Genomic DNA, 25,242 nt, shown 5'->3' on the forward strand with positions numbered 1-25,242 from the left:
ACGGACGCACACACACACACACACCATACAGACGGACGCACACACACACACCATACAGACGGACGCACACACACACACCATACAGACGGACGCACACACACACACCATACAGACGGACGCACACACACACACCATACAGACGGACGCACACACACCATACAGACGGACGCACACACACCATACAGACGGACGCACACACACACACCATACAGACGGACGCACACACACACACCATACAGACGGACGCACACACACACACCATACAGACGGACGCACACACACACACCATACAGACGGACGCACACACACACACCATACAGACGGACGCACACACACACACCATACAGACGGACGCACACACACACACCATACAGACGGACGCACACACACACACCATACAGACGGACGCACACACACACACACCATACAGACGGACGCACACACACCATACAGACGGACGCACACACACCATACAGACGGACGCACACACACCATACAGACGGACGCACACACACCATACAGACGGACGCACATACACCATACAGACGGACGCACACATCATACAGACGGACACACACGCGGACGGACACACACAATCATACAGACGGACGGACACACATCATACAGACGGACACACACACACATCATACAGACGGACACACACACACACATCATACAGACGGACACACACACACACAATCATACAGACGGACGGACACACATCATACAGACGGACACACACACACATCATACAGACGGACACACACACACACCATACAGACGGACACACACACACACATCATACAGACGGACACACACACACACATCATACAGACGGACACACACACACATCATACAGACGGACACACACACACATCATACAGACGGACACACACACACACATCATACAGACGGACACACACACATCATACAGACGGACACACACCATACAGAGGGACGGACGGACACACACCATACAGAGGGACACACACCATACAGACGGACACACACCATACAGACGGACACACACCATACAGACGGACGGACACACGGACAGACACACATCACACACATACAATAAAGACACGCGCACACACATTAGACACGCACACACACATTAAAACAGACACGTACACTAAAACAGACACGCACATTAAAACAAACACGCACACACACATTAAAACAGACACGCACACACACATTAAAACAGACACGCACACACACATTAAACAGACACGCACACACACATTAAACAGACACGCACACACACATTAAACAGACACGCACACACATTAAACAGACACGCACACACATTAAACAGACACGCACACACATTAAACAGACACGCACACACATTAAACAGACACGCACACACATTAAACAGACACGCACATGCACTTAGACCCAGACACACAAACACAGGTGGCGATACTCACATGCCGTATATCTGCGGGGCGATCTCCAGGCGGTTGACGTGCATGTGCAGCTCCACATCGTGCTTTTTCACCAGCTGGTCCTGGATGCGGTTCACTTTGGTTACTATGGCAACAGGCGGCCCCAAGTCCTGCGGCCGGGCGAACGGCATGCTGGTCAGCATCTCCTCCTTGCCCTGAGGAGAACATCAACACGAGGTTTAGACGGCGTCGCCGACATGAGGTTTAGACGGCGTCGTCACAGCATTGGAATAACATGAAAACATGAACATAACAATGCTGGAATACGTTAGAATTAGCAACGTCATCAAAAGTGTTAGGTTCAAAAACAATTCTAATGAATGCAACAGTTGGACAATGGATAAAGATACTCCAAACTTTTTGAATTTGTTTTAAATCCATTAGGTTAAAAAAAATTACTGGCACGGACAAATAATGAATAGAGTTCAGGGATTTGTGGGAATTTAAGTATTACATTTGTCAAATTTCTAATTTTCCTTTCTTAGAATGCACTCATACATACATTTTATAATAGTATCTTTTTTATATAAAGAAAATTATATGTGCCCGTTTTGCATCAATACACTGGGTGTATTTGCATATATGAATACGTTAACATAAAGGGGTGGAACAGGGCTGCAACCACCAAACATTTGCTCTGTCTACCCCTACCTGCTCTGTCTAGGCCTACCTGCACTCACCTGCTCTGTCTAGGCCTACCTGCTCTGTCTAGGCCTACCTGCTCTGTCTAGGCCTACCTGCTCTGTCTAGGCCTACCTGCTCTGTCTAGGCCTACCTGCTCTGTCTAGGCCTACCTGCTCTGTCTAGGCCTACCTGCTCTGTCTAGGCCTACCTGCTCTGTCTAGGTCTACCTGCACTCACCTGCTCTGTCTAGGCCTACCTGCTCTGTCTAGGCCTACCTGCACTCACCTGCTCTGTCTAGGCCTACCTGCTCTGTCTAGGCCTACCTAGACAATACTCCAGTGTTAATTTGCTAAATTGTCATTAATTCACCACTATGGCCTATTTATTGCCTTACCTCCTTACTTAATTTGCACACTGTATACAGATTTTTCTATTGTGTTATTAACTGTATGTTTGTTTATCCCATGTGTAACTGTTGTTGTTTGTGTCACACTGCTTTGCTTTATCTTGGCCAGGTCGCAGTTGTAAATGAGAACTTGTTCTCAACTGGCCTACCTGGTTAAATAAAGGTGAAATAAAATGTAAAAAATAATTACTGTTGTTGTGCATCAATAGCAGGATACCCTCAGATTAAAAATCAACACGCCTGGCTCCAGATCTATTAATACTCTACATTGTTTGTGAGATCAGACATAATATCATTATAATCTGAGTATTCATTTTCGGAAGTTGCTTTCATTTCAGGGCATTTAAATTTGTAAATCTGTAAACTGTATTAAATGATAATTATTCCGCAAAAAAGGAACAACCACCAAAATAAAAGTGCTCTCTTCTCTTTCTTGTGATACAAGTGTCGAGACAATGTGTTAAATCCCTAACAAAGCTTCAGCATTGTTATAGATGCAACGTAAAGAAAATGTATTCCATTGAGCTCATTTAAGCCACTGGCGGAGTGTTTGACAGGTGAGTTTTACAACTAAAGAGAATATTACCAGGAGTACTACTACTGACCCTTCTGACTTCCCTCTGGAAGCTGGAGAACCAGGCTTCTGCTGTCTCCATCAGCTGGGAAAACATGGCACTGCACAACAAAGACACAAAGAGGAGAATGTCTCATGTTAGAAGTCTCTCTGACTTGTCCATATTATTGCCACCACCTAGGACAGGGAGGGGTAACTTTGATGGGGGTGGGGGCCACAAAAAAACAGAACTCATCATGAGGCCCCCCCGCGAGCAAAATATTTTAGCAGCCCCTCTCGTGAAAGCGAAGATAAAAACAAAATGTGTGTTTAAGTTAATTTCATTCAGTTCTACACATTTTGCCATAGGGTTGAGGTAAATGATGATCAATGGACCCCACCCATAATTCAAGTTTGGTAAGTTAGTCAAGCAGCCAGCTATCTAATCAAAAAACATTTAGCTGACACTTGCTAATTTAGTGACTGCGGATGCACAACCAAATTTCAAAATTGCACCTTGTGTATTGTACTACTCTAACTCTCAATAGTACGTTGAGACCCTGACGGAGTTCCTAAAATATATATTTATATAAAAATAATTATTATATTATTATAATAAAATAGTGAAATTAGTCCACGGGCCGACAAAAGGGGGGCAGGTTGGCCATCCCTGACGTAGGATGTGAAGAATGTAGGAGAATATGGAATGAATATTTAACTCACTAGGCATCATGCTCCTGGAACATAGGATTCAGTAGAGACATCATCTCCTCACTGTGGACCAAAGACAAAAGCATTAGATCAACACAGACCAATTTGGAGGAATGGACAGGATAGGGTTAAACTGAAAGGAAGTCGATGTGGAGGAGGAGTGCAGGTGTGACTGACCTGGGGTGCGCGGTCTCGCTGGCGTGCTGAAAGGCCTGATAGTCACAGTGTAGGACGAACACAATAGGAGCCAACAACTCATGCATTCCCTACAGAAAGAGAGGGGGATAGAGAGAGTGAGAGAGCACGAGACAGCGCGCGCGAGAGAGAGACAGCGCGCGCGAGAGAGAGACAGCGCGCGCGAGAGAGAGACAGCGCGCGCGAGAGAGAGCACGAACATGGCCCGTTTCTCTCAGCGTGATGCATGAGGTGTGTTATCTGTATTGCGAGAGAAAGGAGAGAGAGGAGCGAGAGAGCGCGAATGGCCTGTTTCTTTCAGGGTGATGCATGAGGTGTGTTATCAGTATTGACCGGTATCATTAAACTTCATTACCCAGTGGCTAGACGTGTGTCACTTCCTGTTAGAACACTGACTGGTCATCGTCCTCTCACCGTCTGTAGGACTATGAAGACAGTACACTGTCTAGTCTATGGGGTGCATTAGCCTGCCTAGTGGCATATCTAACACTGTGTGTGCCTCTAGAAATCTTAACTAATGCTGGAATGGTACCTGTTTGTACAGTAACTGCTCATTCTCTCGGGCGTAACAGAACAAGATGTCTGTCAGCTTGGTCCTTACGTCCTCCTCTTGGAAGTAACGCATCTCAGGAAACCTACAGACAGAATAGAGAGAAGAGAAGAGGGGGAGAGAGGAGAGATGGTGTTTATTTCATAGGTGTACAGTAGATATGAGAATGACAGTCTGTTAAACCTTTAAATACAGCTCTGGTTAACAGTTAAGATGTTAAATCAGACTCACGTTCTCATAACGTCCTGTTTGATCATCCCTCTCAACTCGTTGTCCTGGAAGAACTTGTTCCACAGGCTCTGGACAGGAGGGAGGAGAACACAGTGACATATTTTTGATAGCCTTTAGCCGACCAGTTTTGATAGCCTTTAGCCGCACCCTCATCCTACTACTCCTTTGTTCCTCGGGTGATGTGGAGGTAAACCCAGGCCTTGCATGTCCCCAGGCACCCTCATTTGTTGACTTCTGTGATCGAAAAAGCCTTGGTTTCATGCATGTCAACATCAGAAGCCTCCTCCCTAAGTTTGTTTTACTCACTGCTTTAGCACACTCTGCCAACCCTGATGTCCTTGCCGTGTCTGAATCCTGGCTTAGGAAGGCCACCAAAAATTCTGAGATATCCATACCCAACTATAACACTTTCCGTCAAGATAGAACTGCCAAAGGGGGAGGAGTTGCAATCTAAGTGCTGTCATACTTTCCAGGTCTATGCCCAAACAGTTCGAACTTCTAATTTTAAAAATTAATCTCTCCAGAAATAAGTCTCTCACTGCTACCGACCCCCCTCAGCTCCCAGCTGTGCCCTGGACACCATCTGTGAATTGATCGCCCCCCATCTAGCTTCAGAGTTTGTTCTGTTAGGTGACATGTTGTACACGGTTCCCATTCCCCATTGGGGTCAATACAAGGACATATAGGTAAATTACAAAATAAAGGAAACCCCAACATAAAGTGTCTTAATAGGGTGTTGGGCCACAACGAGCCAGAACAGCTTTAATGCATCTAGATTCTACAAGTGTCTGGACCTCTATCGTAGAGATATGACACCATTCGTCCACGAGAAATGTTGATGATGGAGGTGGAAAACCTAAGTGTTCAATTGGGTTGAGATCTGGTGACTCAGATGCCCACGGCATATGGCTTACATAGTTTTCATGCTCAACAAACCATTCAGGCACATCTTGTGCCATGTGGGTTGGGGCATTTTCATCCTATAGCCATGGCCATGGTAGCCTAAATAATATCCAGCATTTTTATGACCTTAAACATGATGGGATGTTAATTGCTTAGTTAACTCAGGAAACACACCTGTGTGGAAGCAATCTACTTTATATCCGGCTTTACATTATTTTGTCAGTTACCTGTATACATATCATCATAAAGGTATTATAATAAGTAGGTATTTACAACAGGGACACCCCCTTAGTCCTGTGATAGAGTTATTTAGATGTTTACATTCCCACTGTTCTGGATAAGGAGTTGTATCTAGAGAGACTATGAGGCTACACCTACCCCCTCGTCCTGTGAGAGTGGGTTGTTGACCACCAAGTCCTGCTGGCCTGCAGCCTTACGGGGGTTGGTGATGTGCTGAGAGGAGGAGAGGCAGTCAGTGGCTGGCACACACACACACACACAGACAGAGTAAAAAGTAGGAGTTGATGCTCACCCAAACGAGCAGGCACAGGAACAAGTGAACGCATGACACACACACCAACTCACTGTCTCTTTGATCTTCTCGTACTGGGATCGTAACTCCTTGGTCTTGTTGATCCATTGACTCTTATCCTCAGGAAGGACCTCCAGGTACAACTAGAAGACAACACACAGGACTCACATGGTAGAACTACCTTCAGACACCCAAGAGCCATGTTTGTCTGTGACTGATTTACCTTCCAGCACACACTGCGGAATCGGCTGCTCCGCAATCGACCGTTGATGCCTGCCTGCCGGATCCTGGTCAGGTAATTACTGTTCAGAAACAAGTCATCCCATTCTTTCCTTTAGAGGGAGGGCGGTAATGAGAGAGATGAGAAGAGGTTTTAGTGAGTTTTCAGCCCTCTCCAATTTGATTTAATCTAATATGGAATAAGCAGAGAATTAGATCTGGCTGTGACGTGGACCAAAACATAAATCACAGACACACACACACACACACACATTACCTGTAGGAGAGGAAAGTGGACTCAGACAAAGTGCTACTATCCAGAGATCCTCCTGTTAAACACACATTTTATGAAAAGCATTAAACATGCAGCCACTAGAAGGCGCTATAGACACCAATGATGTGGAACAGTGAAGCTCAGCTCCAACATAATGGATGTTTGAATACTTGATCAATGCACCCTTTTCTGACGAAGGCATGTTTTCTTATAAACTCAGCAAAAACAGAAACGTCCCTTTTTCAGGACCCTGTCTTTCAAAGAGAATTCGTGAAATCCAATTAACTTCTCAGATCTTCATTGTAAAGGGTTTATCTTTTAAATGATGTCAGATACATGTATTTACAAGAATATAACGAATGGTGTATTTAGAATGTTAGCTCTCTGCAGTTTCACTGGATGTTGGCCTGGTGGGACGTTAGCGTCTCACCTACCATAGAGAAGTTAAACACGGTTTCCCATGATTGTTCAATGACCCATAAACAATTAATGAACATGCACCTGTGGAACGGTCGTTAAGACACTAATAGCTTACAGACGGTAGGCAATTAAGGTCGCAATTAAGGTCACACTTATGAAAACTTAGGACACTAAAGAGGCCTTTCTACTGACTCTGAAAAACAAAAAGAAAGATGCCCAGGGTCCCTGCTCATCTGTGTGAACGTGCCTTAGGCATGCTGCAAGCAGGCATGAGGACTGCAGATGTGGACAAGGCAATACATTGCAAGGTCCATACTGTGAAACGCCTAAGACAGCGCTACAGGGAGACAGAACGGACAGCTGATCGCCCTCGCAGTTGCAGACCACATGTAACACCTGCACAGGATCGGTACATCCAAACATCACACCTGCGGGACAGGTACAGGACGGCAACAACTGCCCGAGTTACACCAGGAACGAAAAATCCCTCCATCAGTGCTCAGACTCTCAGCATATTGTGGACAGAGGCTGGAATGAGGGCTTGTAGGCCTGTTGTCTGGTGAGGGCTTACCTTACATCATCGGCAACGTCGTCTCCTATGGGGACAAACCCACCGTCGCTGGACCAGACAGGACTGGCAAAAAGTGCTCTTCACTGACAAGTCATGGTTTTGTCTCACCAGGGGTGATTCACGTTTATCGTTGAAGGAATGAGCGTTACACCGAGGCCTGTACTCTGGAGCGGGATCAATTTGGAGGTGGAGGGTCCGTCATCATCTGGGGCGGTGTGTCACAGCATCATCGGACTGAGCTTGTTGTCATTGCAGGCAATCTCAACGCTGTACGTTACAGGAAAGACATCCTCCTCCCTCATGTGGTACCCTTCCTGCAGGCTCATCTTGACATGACCTCCAGCATAACATTTCCACCAGCCATATTGCTCGTTCTGTGCATGATTTCCTGCAAGACAGGAATGTCAGTGTTCTGCCATGGCCAGCGAAGAGCCCAGATCTCAATCCCATTGAGCACGTCTGGGGACCTGTTGGGTCGGAGGGTGAGGGCTAGGGCCATTCCCCCCCAGAAATGTCCGGAAACTTGCAGGTGCCTTGGTGGAAGAGTGGGGTAACATCTCACAGCAAGAACTGGCAAATCTGGTGCAATCCATGAGGAGGAGATGCACTGCAGTACTTAATGCAGCTGGTGGCCACACCAGATACTTACTTACTTTTGATTTTGACCCCCTCTTTGTTCAGAGACACATTATTCAATTTCTGTTAGTCACATGTCTGTGGAACTTGATCAGTTTATGTCTCAGTTGTTGAATCTTGTTATGTTCATACAAATATTTACACATGTTAAGTTTGCTGAAAATAAACACAGTTGACAGTGAGAGGACGTTTCTTTTTCTGCTGAGTTTACAATGTAGAAAAAAGTAAAAATAAAGAAAAACCCTTGAATGTGTAGGTGTGTCCAAACTTGAGTGGTACTGTATATATTTTACTAATCTATACTAGGTGTCATATCGATATACTATCATACAGAAGTAACTATCGACTTTTCCCCACATTACTAGATATTAACTTTTCATATTCAGAAGAGCTTAATTAAGCCTCCGAGATGATAAGACTTATAACATGTTAATAAATCCTTAATGAATGGGTTGTAAATGTCGACTCACCACGGCTGAGATTCCGGTTTAAGTTGTGGAGCGGGTCAAAACCAGTCTCCTGCTCTCCCTCTGGCTGGAGAGGGTGGTGGGTCTCAAAGTTAGGGTGCTGCATGACCACCACCCAACAGAACCTGTGATGAGAATAACAGGAGGGGTTAGAACTACCCGTGTACCACAGAACAAGAACGAGAGTAGGATGCAGGGATTTTTCTACCATAGAAAGCCTTGGGCAGGCCGCCTAAGTCCAAACAAACAAAAAAACGCTTTGTGTAAACTTAAATGACTAAAACTAGATAAAGTATGTAGAAAAGATTATAGACCTACAGTATAGCATTTTGATAAAAAAATAATCTTTGAGCACTAATAGTCATCAAAATAAAATCTAGACAGTCAGGGAATAGAACTTTACCAAAACGATTTAATAGTATTGATTTTGTTAAACGGAAATTTCACAATTGCTCAGCTTCAGCACCAGCCCAACATCAACATATGTGAAATGGCACGTTTCTATATTTTGTAGTAAAAAATATAAAAGAAAGTTAAGTGTTTCCAATGACATCAACCAATTAGTAGGCAATGCCTACTCACAATTGGTCAAAAATCACATGATGCACACTGATGATGTCATTAAAAACGCTCATCTTCCTCCATCTTTTCTACTACATACATAAAAACGCATAATTTTCACATATGTTGAGCTGGTGCTGGAGATGACTATGAAGTTGAAAACTTGTGAAGTTTCCCTTTGAGCAAAAGAACACAGCATTAGCTATGGCAAAATGCATAGAACTGCAGGAAATTATATCTTTACAAATTATCTCAGCTCCATGGCAGAATGTGTAGAATCCCTGGAAATTAGCTTTAAAACTGCTACATTTTCTGTCAGCTGAATGGCAAAACCTTAAAACTGCAAAAATATATCTCTGCTCCAAGGAGAAACTGAGAATTGCAGGAAATGTGTTTAAAAATGCTAAAACACCAAGATAAAATGTTCTAAAATTACACCCATTGCCATACCCCCTACCACGCCCACCACCTAAGCCCCTTTTTAATCCAGAAAAAAAACAGATGACTGCAGCAGTAAAAAAAAATATATACCATAGAGTAACTGAACACACCACAGAGCAAGAACAGGAGGATTTATCTGATAATAGAAAGAGTGGGAGGAAGTTTAGTTGAGCAATTAAAAACAGAACAGTATAAAATGGGAATATTCTTATCCAATTAAGCTTCAGGCCTAGGCTTTTTTGTCTTTGTTCCATGTCAGTACTTACAGTCACAACAATGTGTTTCTCCTCAGCTTAGACTCACGACAGATGAAGGTTTATCTGAGAGAAACAACACAGAGGGACATGCAGGACAAAAAGAGAAATCAAAGATCAAAAAAAGCAGTCTTAGTATTTTTCTCTATCCCTGGGTACTGAGATCACACCAAGGGAATTCAACACGACACTAGTGAAGGGAATTCAACAAGACAATACTAGAAGGGAATTCAACAAGACAATACTAGAAGGGAATTCAACAAGACAATAGTGAAGAAGGAACTGATAGATCTGATGTCTGAGTTCGTTGCTGCATGGAGTTTAGACTACTGTAATGTGTGCTGAGTGGCTTTCAAACATTGCTGACAACCTACACTAACAAAACAGATTGGACAAGAACAAGAAGTGGAAAATAACATTATGTAAATTGACATGACAATGTGTATGCAAATGAAAACATACTAATCAGAGAGTGACTTGTGCACAAAAACAACCACTTCCATGGAGAAAGTAGGGAACAAGGATAGCCCAGGGAATGTTCACATTGACAGCGCTATGTGGGAGATGTGACAAATATTGACACTACAACGCCATGGAAATCAGACTAAGTCCTACAGTACCAAAAGAGAAAAATCATGACGTTTCACATAATACGATAGGCCATCGAGCAGTTCTATTCCAGAACTAGCCTAAACCACAACATGTCTTTCATCAAAAGACACCAACATTTTATATCATCCTCAATAAACCCTGTTTATCTTATTTAGGTTAAACAAGTCCTCCTGTGTGTTCTTTATCATGATAGGCCTCGCAGGTTATCAATGTGTTGGTGTGTACACACGTTAGACCTAGCCTACATAACGCATGCCTCCTTCCACTGCAGCAGCGCATTATGTATGTCCCTTTATTAATTATGGAAATCACCTTTACAAAAGGCATCTCCTTAAACCCATTAACGAGGCGCATGGAACGGGGCTTCGATAAATCAGCCGTGCACGCTACCAAAATAAATCATTTTATATGCATAATGCATGCTCCCGTTTGCCTCGGCAACATCTGTTCTTCACAAAGACTAATGCCTTCTTTAAGTCATTTCAGGGCTTTTTTCTAACCCTTTTAAAAAGGCATTATCCCATTAAATAATTAGAACTAATCTCCAATGAGAGATGCTGTGAATAGGTAAATAATAATGGGTTGCGTTTCCTCATTTTGAACTAGAATGGATTATGAAAATTGTTTGACGTGTTTCAGACGTGCCTGATCGTCTAGTTCCTCAAACTCTATGACTGCCCACTGTCAGGTCACGGGCTGTGTACGTTTCATGTCAATTGGATTTTTACAGAAGAATCAGAACATGTAACAGAAGCTACTAGCAGTGCAGCAGTTCCAGCATCTCAAGGTCCTCTAATCATGTAAGATGACTGTCTTCATCTTCAATGGCCCAATAGAGACCAACCAAACCATTATTAAAGGGGGGGGGGGGGGGGGGGGGGGGTTCCAATCTCAATATTTAGAAATTGAACAACTATACTGAACAAAAATATAAATGCATGTAAAAAGTGTTGTTTCATGAGCTGAAATAAAAGATCAAAAAGCTTATTTCTCTCAAATTGTGCACAAATGTGTTCACATCCCTGCTAGTGAACGTTTCTCCTTTCCCAAGATAATTCATCCACCTGACAGGTGTGGCATATCATATCAAGTAGCTGATTAAACAGCATGATCATTACACAGCTGCAAATTATGCTGGGGACAATAAAAAGGCCAACCTAAAATGTGCAGTTTTGTAACGCAACATAATGCCTCAAGTTGAGGGAGAGTGCAATTGGCATGCAGGAATGTCCAGCAGAGCTGTTGCCAGAGAATTGAATGTTCATTTCTCTAAGCCGCCTCCAATGACTTTTGAGAATGACAGTACAAACAACCGGCATCTCAACCACGTGTAACCACGCCAGCCCAGGACCTCCACATCCAGCTTCTTCACCTGCGGGATCGTCTGAGACAAGCTGCCCGGACAGCTGGTGAAACTGGGTTGGCACAACCAAAGAATTTCTGCACAAACTATCAGAAACAGTCTCAGGGAAGCTCATGTGTGTGCTGGTCGTCCTCACAGGGTCTTGACCTGACTGTTCTAGAATGTAGGGCCCCGACCTCAGCGGGAAAATGCTCACCATCAATGGCCACTGGAGAAGTGTGCTCTTCATGGATCAATCCCAGGTTAACTGTACCGAGCAGCTAGTAGACAGCGTGTATGGTGGTCACACCAGATACTGACTAGTTCTGATCCACGCCTTTACATATTATATTTTTTTTTTAAGTATACGTGACCAACAGATGCATATCTGTATTCCCAGTTACGTGAAATCCATAGATTAGGGCCTAATTGATTTATTTAAATTCACTGATTTCCTTTTATTTACATTTACATTTAAGTCATTTAGCAGACGCTCTTATCCAGAGCGACTTACAAGTTGGTTTTTATGAACTATAACTAGGGTTGCAAAGGGTCAGAAACTTTCCGGAATTTACCATGGGAAGTTAAGCCCAGGAAATTAGCTTAAATTCATCAAAGAAAGGTTTGCTTATAACAGTGAACCTTTGTTGTGGGATACACATGAAGGCAATTCTAGGTCTTGTGGGATATTTTGCTTAGAACTATCATGATCTATTCTCAAGTTATATTTCAGCGTCAACTCCTTTTCTGTAACAATAACGACAAACTTCTCAGTGCAATAATCAACGCAAATTAACTACTGCATACCACAAGAAGATACTTCAATAGTTCACCACATTCATCTTTTATGTAATCAAATAAATACATAACGGAAGACATTCATAAACCAATGGGTAAATAACTTTACATTGCTATCTACAAGCATGTCCTGGAATTAGATACTTGCCTGTGATTTAGCATACTGAAACAAGGCCCACTAAATCCCACTTTTGTGGGGAAAACTTTGCCGTATCCACTAGGTACCAAACGTAACAAAACGGACAGAAACAGGGAAACCTGAACTTGTCCAATAAGAAGAACTTGTTGTTTTTCCATTGCAAAAATGTTTTGCTACAGTGTGCACTAATGAATACGATCCAGACATTGGGGAATGAGGATAGTCTGAGCCATTAACAGACATTATTACGACACACATTAGAGTCCTCGTCCTGACCTCTACATGATCCCAGCCAGCAGCCCAGAAACAATGATTAGCCTTATGTAGTCGTTTGTACAGCGTATGACAACACATTACAGAAACAGATAGCTAAATTAGACAAACGCCTTACAAAATAAAATGAGAAATGCAAGTGAAATACATAAAGCTACACTTTCATTCCCTCAGGGAGATTAATAGACCAACATAATGATTCACTTCCTCTTTACTGTAAACAGCACATCACTTCATGCCTGCTGTGAAGGTGAAGTCCCTCTCCCTCCCTCTCCACTCCAATTAAAAGAAAGATTGAGGACTTGGAAGACCTGAAATGGTAGAAAACAAATTGGATATAAACTGAGCTAGACAGAGAGGCTGTGTAGTTTCTGCCCAGAGCCATAAAGACCTTCTTCTGCTTTCATTCAGTCTGATTATGTTGCTGTAGAACAGCAGATAAACTGGACATTCTGAATTCTGACAACACTGGAGACAACAGCAGAATACACTGAGGAACAACAGAAAGAGCAGGGTACTTCAGTGCTAGTATAGAAGACTACGACTTTCATGTGACTGAGGGTCCATCTTAGTGGATGTAGTCTATACAGATTGCGTTCGAGAAATTGAAGACTGAACCAATCAAGTGGTTTGCTGAGGAGGTCAAGTAACATCTAGCCTTTGCTCTGAGAAACGCAAAACCTACACCACAAGGACCATCCCTGTTTAGGACCTTCCTATCAGTCTGCCTAGTGTAACCTGTTTCAAGAAGCTAGGGCGTAAGTCGCACATCACAAGAGGCATTTTAAGTGATTTTAAATGCTTTTTTTTTTTTTTTACAGAAATGCATTCTGGAACATGTGACCTTCATGTGCCTTAATAACAAACGTGTATGCCATCTGTAAATACAAATAACATGGTTAAATTAAGAGCCTAGTTGGTTTATCCACAGAAGAATACAGGAACCTTCCCGCTAGCCATGATCGGCTAAGATAATGGATGGCCTGGACAGGCCAAGAGATGAGTTTGGATTTGTCTGCCATGTAGCGTGCTTCTGTCTTTAACATGAGCTGCTCAGTACGTGTGGATAATCCTCTAACGTGTTTTTTGTTTTTTTAAGATATCATTAAGAACTGAAAAAAAATGTGCTCCATTGCTGCCCTGAAGTTAATAGCACTATAGACAAAGATCAGTGGGAAAACGTTGTGATGGACTACTTGACGATCGTTTCATGCTGAAAATGAATCACGACGAAATCCCTGATTTTAGGTAAAAACATTTCATTGAACCAGACACTGTAGTCTTCCCATCACTGTCGTCAGAAGAAACAGTGATCAACAGTGGTTGTTACGAACAAGTTGACCGAGTTTTTAAATCAGTGGAAGCTGAGAGATGATTGCCAAATGTGGAGTCTCGAAAAGAGAACACAGGAGGCTGTTGTATAAAACATACGTCTCCGGATTACATTTGCAAACAAATGGCAACTACGGCATCCATGACAGAGAAGCGGTCATCCACATAGACAGGGAAGAGTCTAGCTACATTTTCAGATATTATACATTTCTAATTTTGTCAGAAAGTCAATTTCATTGCAAGTTAAAGCGTACTGTTAGCTAGCTAACGTTAGCTGGCTCGCTCACTAGCTAACGTTACGTGTATGATCTGATTAGTAATATTATTCGTATCTCAAAAATCTATTTGCATTGCTAGTTAGCCTAATATTAGCTAGCTAGCTAACATTGAACCTAGTTGGTTATCTTTAGCTACCTGCAGTTTCATGCGTGGTAGTATGAGTTGGGATTATGGTTAATTGTTTAGATAGCTAGATGTTTAATTAACTTCTTATGGCTGCAATCCCATTAATGGGATGATATGACAACAGCCAGTGAAAGTGCAGGGTGCCAAATTCAAGCAGAAATCTCATAATTAAAATTCCTCAAAACATACATGTATCTTATACCATTTTAAAGGTAATCTTGTTGTTAATCCCACCAAAGTGTCCAATTTCAAATAGGCTTTACAGCGAAAGCATACGGTGCTATTATCTGAGCATAGCACCATAGTAAACAAAAGAGAAAACATTTCAACCCAGCAGGCGCGACGCAAAACGCAGAAATAAAAATATAATTCATGCCTTACCTTTGACGAGCTTCTGTTGTTGGCACTCCAATATGTCCCATAAACATCACAAATAGTCCTTTTGTTTGATTAATTCCGTCTAATATATATATATATATATATATATATATATATATATATATCCAAAATGTCCATTTATTTGGCGCGTTTGATCCAGAAAAACACCAATTCCAACTTGCTCAAACGTGACGACAAAATATCTCAAAGGTTACCTGTAAACTTTGCCAAAAAATGTCAAACTACTTTTGTAATAAAACTTTAGGTATTTAACGTTAATAATTGATAAAATTGAAGACAGGATGATATGTGTTCAATACAGGATTAAAACGATATGTAGCACGCCTTCTGTTTGATTGAAGCGCATGTCCAGGACACCTGGAGTGCCTCGACTTCAAGATGGCCGTATTTCTTCATTACACAAAGGAATAACCTCAACCTATTTCTCATGACTGTTGACATCTAGTGGAAGCCGTAGGAACTGCAAGCAATTCACTTAGAAATTGGTTTCCCAATGAAACCTCATTGAAAAGACAGTGACCTCAAAAAAAAAAAAATCTGAATGATATGTCCTCGGGGTTTCGCCTCCTAAATAAGTTATGTTATACTCACAGACATGATTCAAACAGTTTTAGAAACGTCAGAGTGTTTTCTATCCAAATCTACTAATAATATGCATATCTTATCTCCTGGGGATGAGTAACTGGCAGTTGAATTTGTGTATGCTTTTCATCCAAATGTGAAAATGCTGCCCCCTACCCTAGAGAAGTTAATGCAACCGCTGTGTCAGATTTCAAAAAGCTTTACGGCAAAAGCACAATAATTTGAGAACAGCGTTCAGCCACAAAAGGAAGCCATACAGTTACCCGCCAAATTGTGCAGTCAACAAAACTCATAAATAGTATTATAAATCTTCACTTACCTTTGCTGATCTTCGTCGTAATGCAATCCCAGGACTCCCATTTCCACAAGAAATGTTTGTTTTGTTTGGTAATGTACATTATTTATGTCCAAATAGCTATTTTTGTTAGCATGTTTGGTAAACAAATCCAAAGTCTGGAAACGCGTTCACTAAAAGCAGACGAAATGTCAAAAAGTTCCGTAACAGTCAGTAGAAACATGTATTGAATCAATCTTTAGAATGTTTTTAACATAAATCTTGAATAACGTTCGAATCGGAGAATACCATTGACTACAGATGTGCGATGGAACAGAGCTCCCTCTCGTGTGAACGCGCATGGTCAGAGCATGGTCACCTCATGGCAGACCTGACTAATTCCTGTCTCCTTCGGCCCCACTTCACAGTAGAGGCATCAGACAAGGTTCTACAGACTGTTGACATCTAGTGGAAGCCGTAGGAAGTGCAAACAGATCCATATCCCAGTGTGTATTCAATAGGGGCTGGGTTGAAAATCGACCAACCTCAGATTTCCCACTTCCTGTTTGGATTTCTTCTCAGGTTTTTGCCTGCCATATGAGTTCTGTTATACTCACAGACATCAATCAGTTTTAGAAACTTCAGAGTGTTTTCTATCCAATACTAATAATAATATGCATATATTAGCCACTGGGACTGAGGAGCAGGCAGTTTACTATGGGCACCTTTCATCCAAGCTACTCAATACTACCCCTGCAGCCATAAGAAGTTAAACAAAAGACTACTATGCAAGTAACCATTTCACTGCACCGTTTACACCTTTATCCCATGCATGTGACAAATAAACTATAAACGTGGATTTTATTTGATATAGTGTGTGTTCACCAGAGACGGTAATGTGAAGAACAACATGACCTGCACCAAAGTCAGATTAGGATACAGGCCAAGGACTAGATAGTGTATTTTCTCTACTACTTTATTCTACTTTTAGTCTAAAAATCTTTGGTTGTTTACTAGACTACCGTATTCACTCTGTTTAGTACATGGCCGCACATGTGAATCCTTAAAGAGATGATTGGGGCTAAGGTTTAAGAGGGTGTCAACAATGCTGAATGGGTGTAGACAAATAAGAGCATTCCAGTAGGTGTATCAAAACATTCAAGGGCCATTTTCTCAAAAGTGGGGTTACAAGTTTATCAACTTTCAAAGCAGATTTACTTTCCCATTGTTCCTCAACTGTAGTGTATGATATACCATTTTGTTGCTCTGAGTCTCTACTTTAAGCCGATGTAAAAAAAATAAAAAAATAAACACTAATTTCAAATTTTGCTACATAGGATCGAATCCAGGTGGTGGATCACCTAGTACTCCCCACACAGCAAAAATAATACTCTACAACTGTAAGCCTTTCTGGATGTAAGCCTAGCTAGCCCTAACTATATGTCACCTGCTTACACCGAGACTCATCACCTGCTGTTCTGTTGACAGCACTAGTCTGTCTACCTACCAACACTATAAGCTACTTTGATGTCATCCTACAAGGAAAGAAAGGATGTTTATGATCCTCCTCATAATAAACTCAGAGAGATACCCACTAATTATCAAAATCCAGAAAAGAGACATTACATTCTACAACCACCGAAAAGGAAGCGATTCCCAAACCTTCCATAACAAAGCCATCACCTACAGAGAGATGAACATGGAGAAGAGGCCCCTAAGCAAGCTGGTCCTGACCCTCTGTTCAAACACAAACCAAATCATGAAAAAAACAAAAATAATTACTTGACACATTGGAAATAATTAACAAAAAAACAGAGCAAACTAGAATGCTATTTGGCCCTAAACAGAGAGGACTGACCCAAACTTAAGGAAAGCTTTGACTATGTACAGACTCAGTGAGCATAGCCTTGCTATTGAGAAAGGCCGCCGTAGGCAGACCTGGCTCTCAAGAGAAGAGCTCTTAAGAGAAGACAGGCTATGTGCACACTGCCCACAAAATGAGGTGGAAACTGAGCTGCACTTCCTAACCTCCTGCCAAATGGATGACCATATTAGAGACACATTTCCCTCAGATTACACAGACCCACAAAAAATTCAAAAACAAACCCGATTTTGATAAACTCCCATTTCTACTGAGTGAAATACCACAGTGTGCCATCACAGCAGCAATATTTGTGACCTGTTGCCACAAGGGCAACCAGTAAAGAACAAACAGCATTGTAAATACAACCCATATTGATGTTTATTTATTTTCCCTTTTGTACTTTAACTATTTGTACATCATTACAACACTGTATATACACACACACAACATTTAACATTTCTTTATCCTTTTGGAACTTCTGTGAGTAATGTTTACTGTTCATTTTTTTTTTTTATTGTTTATTATCTACTTCACTTGCTTTGGCAATGTTAACTATGTTTCCCATGCTAATAAAGCCCCTTGAATTGGAGAGAGAGAGAGAGGCCAATGAGAGGAGCTGCTCTGATCGGAGCTGACAGGAAGAGTTAGGACTAGAGACCTGGTGCCATAAACTCCATGCTAGGTGAAAAGGAAGAGAAGAAGAAAGAACCCCTGTTAAACAAACTCACATGCCTCCACTTCAGCACACAATTACCTCCATATTACTGCTGTACAGGCCTCTAGTCCCATGGTCTACAGGAGCTCCCAGACCAACACACAGGCTAATGTTCCATCCCAAATGGCACCCTATTCCCTATATAGGGCACTACTTTCCCCCAGGGCCCAAAGGAACTAGTGCACTATGTAGGGAATAGGGTGCCATTGGGGATGCAAGCCTACAGGCTATCACAGATCCTGAGCAGGCCAGGGTTCAGACCGGGATCCTGAAAATTTCTGTCTCTCAGTGTTTGAGACAGGAAACAACCCCCCCCCCCCCCCACACATACACATCAGGAGCAAACACAAAGAACAAAGTATGAAGACAATCATAGGCAAGAAACATCCTACTGCCCCTAGCCTAGCACAGTTTGGTACATGTCCATAACTAATCAGCTTCAACCATGAGTCTGGTTACTTTTAAGGTTTCTTTCTATCCACTACCTAGGGATTTGTTTTCCCTACAGCTGTCACCCCAGCTAGCTCTATAGAGCAGGGGTGTAAAATAGACAATTTAAAATAAAATAAAAAAACACTGAATTTCTTGCTACGCCCCTGCTATAGAGACTAGGTAGCATTTGCACATGGGTGTCCTAGAAAGATCCAAGGCAGGGGGGCCTGGACAATAACTAGCTATATCTATAATCCGGAACTCCTTGTCCATTCCGTCGGGTTGTATAATGGGTGGAAATCTGTAAAGAAACCGTCTGAGCCTACATTTTTCTCCAAACCGGCACCTATAACTTGGCTTGGGTAGACTATCCGGATGGACAGACAAGGAGTTACGGATTAGATATGTCTTCAGTAACAGGTTAGACTGGCTGCTTCCCTGCAGTCAGCGTACCTCGCTCAGAGATCATAGGGTCGACGCTGACAGAACGGTTCTCACTAGACAGGCCTCTCCTGTTTGGCCTCCGACCAAAACAGCTCTGGACACAACCTGACTGAACTGTCAATGCACTATGCAAACGCCCTGCAATTACCTCATATAATCAATGCCTTATACTGGGTCACAATAGTGCTGTTGGCAACTATAACTTGGACATAATAAAAACAGGTAGGCTAGTGCATAGCTAACTAGAAAACAATAGATTAAAAGTGGAGGCCAACTGAATGTCTCAAAATGCATCAACCGAATGTGAACACAGGGTAAATAGACAGTTAACAGATTATAGCTTTATTTACAGAAAAGGTGAACAGACAAATTTTCACCGCAATGTTAGTGTGTAATATTGGCATGACTTAGCAGCTAACTCTACCTAACGTTAGTTCTCCAACAACATGGTGGTAGACCAACAAACATGTCTTTAACTAGGTAGCAACACCATGCATATTTACAATAGCTAGCAAATAATGTATTATGCCACTACTATGCTGATGGCTCGTAATTGAATTTAATCGTCAAACTGTCTCGCTGTTTTTATTTCTTCAGGTTAGCAGGCTAGCTGCAAGAGCATTGCACACAGGCCTAGCTCTATACTTCCGACATGCAGCTAGATAAAGACAAAACAAAATAGCAACTTCATGCAAACTCAATAGTTTTTTCCCAATAAAAATAAATAAATTAAAACTAATTTGTATATTCTGTCGTTTACTGTGAGGGTGTTTTACCAGTTCTGCTCATGCGGGGCTCCCCATTCTGGTCTGTCTGTCTTCTGATTGTAAACAGTCGCGAATCAGGCGGATATGCTGGTGCACAGCTGATAGAACATGTGACCAGGGAGGTAAAATTATGTCAGCGTATTTACCATAAACATGTTCTTGAAATGATCAATCGTAACAAAAACAGGATGGGTTGAGGACCCATATTAAAATAGGAACCTTGCAATATGTTTAATTTATATTACATACTTCTACATCAAAACATTATCATGCAACACATCATTATCCTCTGTCATGTGATGAATGATGAGGATAAAACGTGTGTGATGAAGGCCCACAGAGAATCTACAATGGTGAAATGGTTAAACGGTACATTAAGCACACTTGCCGTTGATTATTCCCAAACAGATTGAGGAACAATGCTTACATTGTTTTAGGGTTTGCAGCATTATAAGAGACTGCCCCTGAAGAGCCACTAGCCCTCTGTAAGTAGAGCAGACAACTATTGTGTCAGATTGATGTGTGTGTGTGTGTGTGTGTGTGTGTGTGTGTGGAAGCGTGTGCAGGGTTGAATTCAAGAAGTTTAAGCAGCCTATCAATCATTGTTTTTGAAACCAGTGGACAGCCAGTGAACAATGCACTCTTGGAACAGCAGCATTGTGTGGATTGAAGCCTATGGAATAAAAGTGGGGCATTTATTGCTCAATCCAATTCACGCTGATACAAAATAAATAAATAAATTCATAGGCCTATTGATTCTTAAATAATATAACTTTATAAATCCCTCATGAGTTTAGTTCAACTGTCACACTCCATGAGAACCCAACATATAGGCTTGTTTTATTCCAATGTTTGTAAAGACTGTAAATGTAAACAAACACTGTATAGCCTCATAACATGGTTAAAACAATACTTCTGATATTGTGGATGGTCAGTCCTTGCATCCATAGCTCTGTCTATTAATCTGAGAGTGGTTACATTTCTCCAGGCCCATCCCTCCGCATTTTACCAAAACAAAGGCGGGGCGACCATTTAGTTATTATTCAATCTGTGGATTTGTCCTTTAAACAGCTGCATATTATCAAGATATCAAAATGTCACCAACAAAAAGGTTAACAATAGGCCTATCGCAAATGCAGCATATGACATTCATTTTTCACATGTAAATAGCACTTTCAGTAGTGCTCAAAGCATGCCATTCCATGAGTGCAGCATTTATTTTTCAACTCAAATCAACTAGCCCAATCAGTCCTCCATGACAACAAAATCATAAACAACAAACAGAGTAAGGCTGGCTAATAAGTCCTTTGTTTTGGGGTCATGCTGAGTTAAAACAATTTGGATAATCTATACTTCCATAATTCCAAGTCCTGTTCTTGAAGATCAAGGGGTATAACATTTATTGGAATGACTGGAATTCTGATAGACTTTGGTTTTTAATGTAAAGATATAATTTAACCATATTATTATATGTAGTAGAAAGTGATGGGTTAGAAGAAGCCTACATAACCAACCCATAAAGTAAAATTTAACATCCATATATTGCCAGCTATGCAAACTTTAACATTGATTTATCCTGCAATAGATGTCATTTAATTGGTAACATACATTTTTGTATTCTTCTAATGCCTCTTAAGGGGAAAGTCATTTAGAAAGTAACCTACCCAACCCTGCGTGGGTGCGTGTGTGGTGTGTTTGAGGAGGTATCTTTTTTCTCGCTTATACAGTATGAAAATTACATTCCAAATGTTTCCAAAACTGTATCGCAAGTGAGGCGTATTTGCATTTAGACAGAGCGTCGGGATTGTAGTTCACGAGGGAGCCAGCTGTGATCAGTACCATCAGCTGAAAACCCAAGCGAGGCCAGTTTATGGCAAACTTACCCCTGTCTGGAGCACAACGTCAGTATGGCAACCTTACCCCTGTCTGGCCAAGACAGGTATGAAAGATGTTAAAAACCATTCCATTAAAGAGCAACTGAAGGCATTAAGGCATAAACAATTTCTCTGGTAGAAAATGGATCATGTGGCATCGATGCTAGCCAGAAACATTTATTCTAGTGTCAAAATTGACTACAAAGTGTAAATATGATAATTCTGGTCATGAAGTCAGTCTAGTCCAAAATGGAAAGAGTGAAGAAGTAGAGGGGTTAGGGAATTAGAAATTGGTTGATTGAAGTAGAGGGAGCAGGAGAGAGAGAGAGGGAGAGGGAGAGAGAGAGAGAGAAAGAGAGAGAGAGCGAGAGAGAGAGAGAGAGAGAGAGAGAGAGAGAGAGAGAGAGAGAGAGAGAGAGAGAGAGAGAGAGAGAGAGAGAGAGAGAGAGAGAGAGAGAGAGAGAGAGAGAGAAAGAAAGAGAGAGAGAGAGAGACAGAGAGAAATGAGAGTCAGTCAGACCTGAGTAGAGAGTAACAGAAAGTGTTCTTGGGTAATGAATGATTTATGACCTATTGTTTTTGCTTTGTCATTATGGGGTATTGTGTGTAGATTGATGAGGACTGTGCCTTTGGAAAGTATTCAGACCCCCTTCACTTTTTCCACATTTTGTTAACTTACAGCCTCATTCTAAAATTGATTAAATAGTTTTTCCTCTCATCAATCTTCACACAATACCCCATACTGACAAAGCAATAACTGTTCTTTTTTCATTTTTGCAAATTTATAAAAAATTAAAACGTAAATATTACATTTACATAAGTATTCAGACGCTTTACTCAGACCTTTGTTGACACACATTTGGCAGTGATTACAGCCTTGAGTCTTCTTGGGTATGAAGCTACAAGCTTGGCACAGCTGTATTTGGGGAGTTTCTCCCATTCTTCTCTGCAGATCCTCTCAAGCTCTGTCAGGTTGGATGGGGAGCATTGCTAGACAGCTATTCTAAGGTCTCTCCAGAGATGTTCGATCGGGTTCAAGTCCGAGCTCTGGCTGGGCCACACAAGGACATTCAGAGACGTGTGCCGAAGCCACTTCTGCATTGTCTTGGCTGTGTGCTTAGGGTTGTTGTCCTGTTGGAAGGTGAACCTTCGTCCCAGGCTGAGGTCATGACGGCTCTGGAGCAGGTTTTCATCAAGGATCTCTCTGTACTTTGCTCCATTCATCTTTGCCTCAATCCTGACTAGTTTCCCAGTCCCTGCCACTGAAAAACATCCCCACAACATGATGCTGCCACCACCATGCTTCACCGTAGGGCTGGTGCCAGGTTTCCTCCAGACGTGACGCTTGGCATTTAGGCCAAAGAGTTCAATCATGGTTTCATCAGACCAGAGAATCTTGTTTCTCATAGTCTGAGAGTCTTTAGGTGCCTTTTGGCAAACTCCAAGCAGGCTGTCATGTGTCTTTTACTGAGGAGTGGCATCCGTTTGGCCACTCCACCATAAAGGCCTGATTGGTGGAGTGCTGCAGAGATGGTTGTCCATCTGGAAGGTTCTCCCATCTCCACAGAGGAACTCTGGAGCTCTGCCAGACTGACCATCGGGTTCTTGGTCACCTCCCTGACCATGGCCCTTCTCCCCGGATTGCTCAGTTTGGCCAGGCGGCCAGCTCTAGGAAGAGTCTTGGTGGTTCCAAACTTCTTCCATTCCATGACGGAGACCTTCAATGCTGCAGAAATGTTTTGATACCCTTCCCCAGATCTGTGCCTCGACACAATCCTGTCTCGGAGCTCTATGGACAATTCCTTCAACCTCGTGGCTTGGTTTTTGCTCTGACATGCACTGTCAACTGTGGGACCTTCTATAGACAGATCTGTGCCTTTCCAAATCATGTACAATCAATTGAATTTACCACAGGTGGACTCCTATCAAGTTGTAGAAACATCTCAAGGATGATTAATGGAAACAGCACCTGAGCTCAATTTCAAGTCTCATAGCAGTTATGTTAAGTAAGGTATCTCTGTATATGTGATTCAATGCTAACATGCTGACCACACCGCTCGCGTTGCGTCAACGTTGCTAAATAAATTTACACATACATGTTATTCAATCATTGCACCCACACTGCTCGCACGCGTCAACGAGCATTTGCGTAACCAGGCGCTAAAATAGAACTTGGTTCTATTTGTGACACTTGACGGGCTGCAAGTCCCGTCTCTCTGATGTCCTCATTGGTTTTTAGGAGCATATACCCACGTGGGTGATTTCAAGATGAACTGAGGTCCACACTCCAGTCCAGTTGGTAGAGGTTATACACCTTAAAGTTGGTTGCCAAGCGCCATATAAAGTCCAAAAAAGAAGAAGCCTGAAGGAGGAGAGATTACTGGAAACGAACTTGGTTTACCCTTTTATCTGTGGATTAATTGTCGGAGTAGAGGACCTTGTGCATTTAAGTTAAAATAACAACCCAATGTTTATATCCCAGGACAAATTAGCTAGCAACAGCAAGCTAGCTAAATAGGACAAATTAGCTAGCAACAGCAAGCTAGCTAGCTAAATTTCCATAAATATTTCATGCTTTTCAGCCTGTCCCCAAATTAATATAGTTGGTTCAGAGTTCATTTTGATATTTCAACCTGCGTGTCCTGATCGCATCTAGTGTGGGTGGACAAAATCAACATGCGAGCGGTCTGGTCAGCATGTAAGAGCCTTATAAGGTTTTTGGTGAGCAACTGAGACACTGATAGAGAAACTGACACTGATTATCAAGAGCGGTTCTCAGACAAATCTAAGTCATTAGTTCTGATTAAGATATGCTTAATGAGATAATTAGAGACAATTGAAGAAAATAGGAACAGAAGTCAATATGAAAATAAATGTAACGCATAAAGTTCGATGGAAGTTTATACATTTATAAGTTTGAAAAACGTTGAGGGAGTGTGTATGTGTGTGTGTGAGAGAGAGAAACCATTTGTATGGGGATTTCTTTTT

General features: G+C 42.0%; 1 protein-coding gene across 3 annotated transcripts in view; it reads right to left on the reverse strand.

Annotated features, from left to right (window-relative positions):
- LOC139559275 (TBC1 domain family member 5-like) overlaps positions 1–20,488 on the reverse strand; it is a 47,274-nt gene extending 26,786 nt beyond the window's left edge. The window contains exons 1-14 of one of the 3 annotated variants that reach the window (XM_071375109.1): positions 20,390–20,483; positions 10,015–10,068; positions 9,839–9,884; positions 8,750–8,871; positions 6,656–6,707; positions 6,383–6,491; positions 6,213–6,302; positions 6,006–6,080; positions 4,725–4,792; positions 4,476–4,578; positions 3,926–4,014; positions 3,761–3,811; positions 3,090–3,159; positions 1,437–1,609 (exon numbers count right to left, since the gene is read on the reverse strand). In XM_071375109.1, the coding sequence (XP_071231210.1) occupies positions 1,437–1,609; positions 3,090–3,159; positions 3,761–3,811; positions 3,926–4,014; positions 4,476–4,578; positions 4,725–4,792; positions 6,006–6,080; positions 6,213–6,302; positions 6,383–6,491; positions 6,656–6,707; positions 8,750–8,852 (983 nt within the window). In that variant the 5' untranslated portion in view covers positions 8,853–8,871; positions 9,839–9,884; positions 10,015–10,068; positions 20,390–20,483. Of the gene's footprint in view, positions 1–1,436; positions 1,610–3,089; positions 3,160–3,760; positions 3,812–3,925; positions 4,015–4,475; positions 4,579–4,724; positions 4,793–6,005; positions 6,081–6,212; positions 6,303–6,382; positions 6,492–6,655; positions 6,708–8,749; positions 8,872–9,838; positions 9,885–10,014; positions 10,069–20,389 lie in introns of all 3 variants that reach the window. The other 2 variants (XM_071375108.1, XM_071375110.1) reach the window with 2 other exon arrangements.
- Between the last annotated feature and the right edge of the window lie 4,754 nt (positions 20,489–25,242).

Source organism: Salvelinus alpinus, chromosome 29 (assembly GCF_045679555.1).
Source record: "Salvelinus alpinus chromosome 29, SLU_Salpinus.1, whole genome shotgun sequence".
Taxonomy (NCBI): domain Eukaryota; kingdom Metazoa; phylum Chordata; class Actinopteri; order Salmoniformes; family Salmonidae; genus Salvelinus; species Salvelinus alpinus.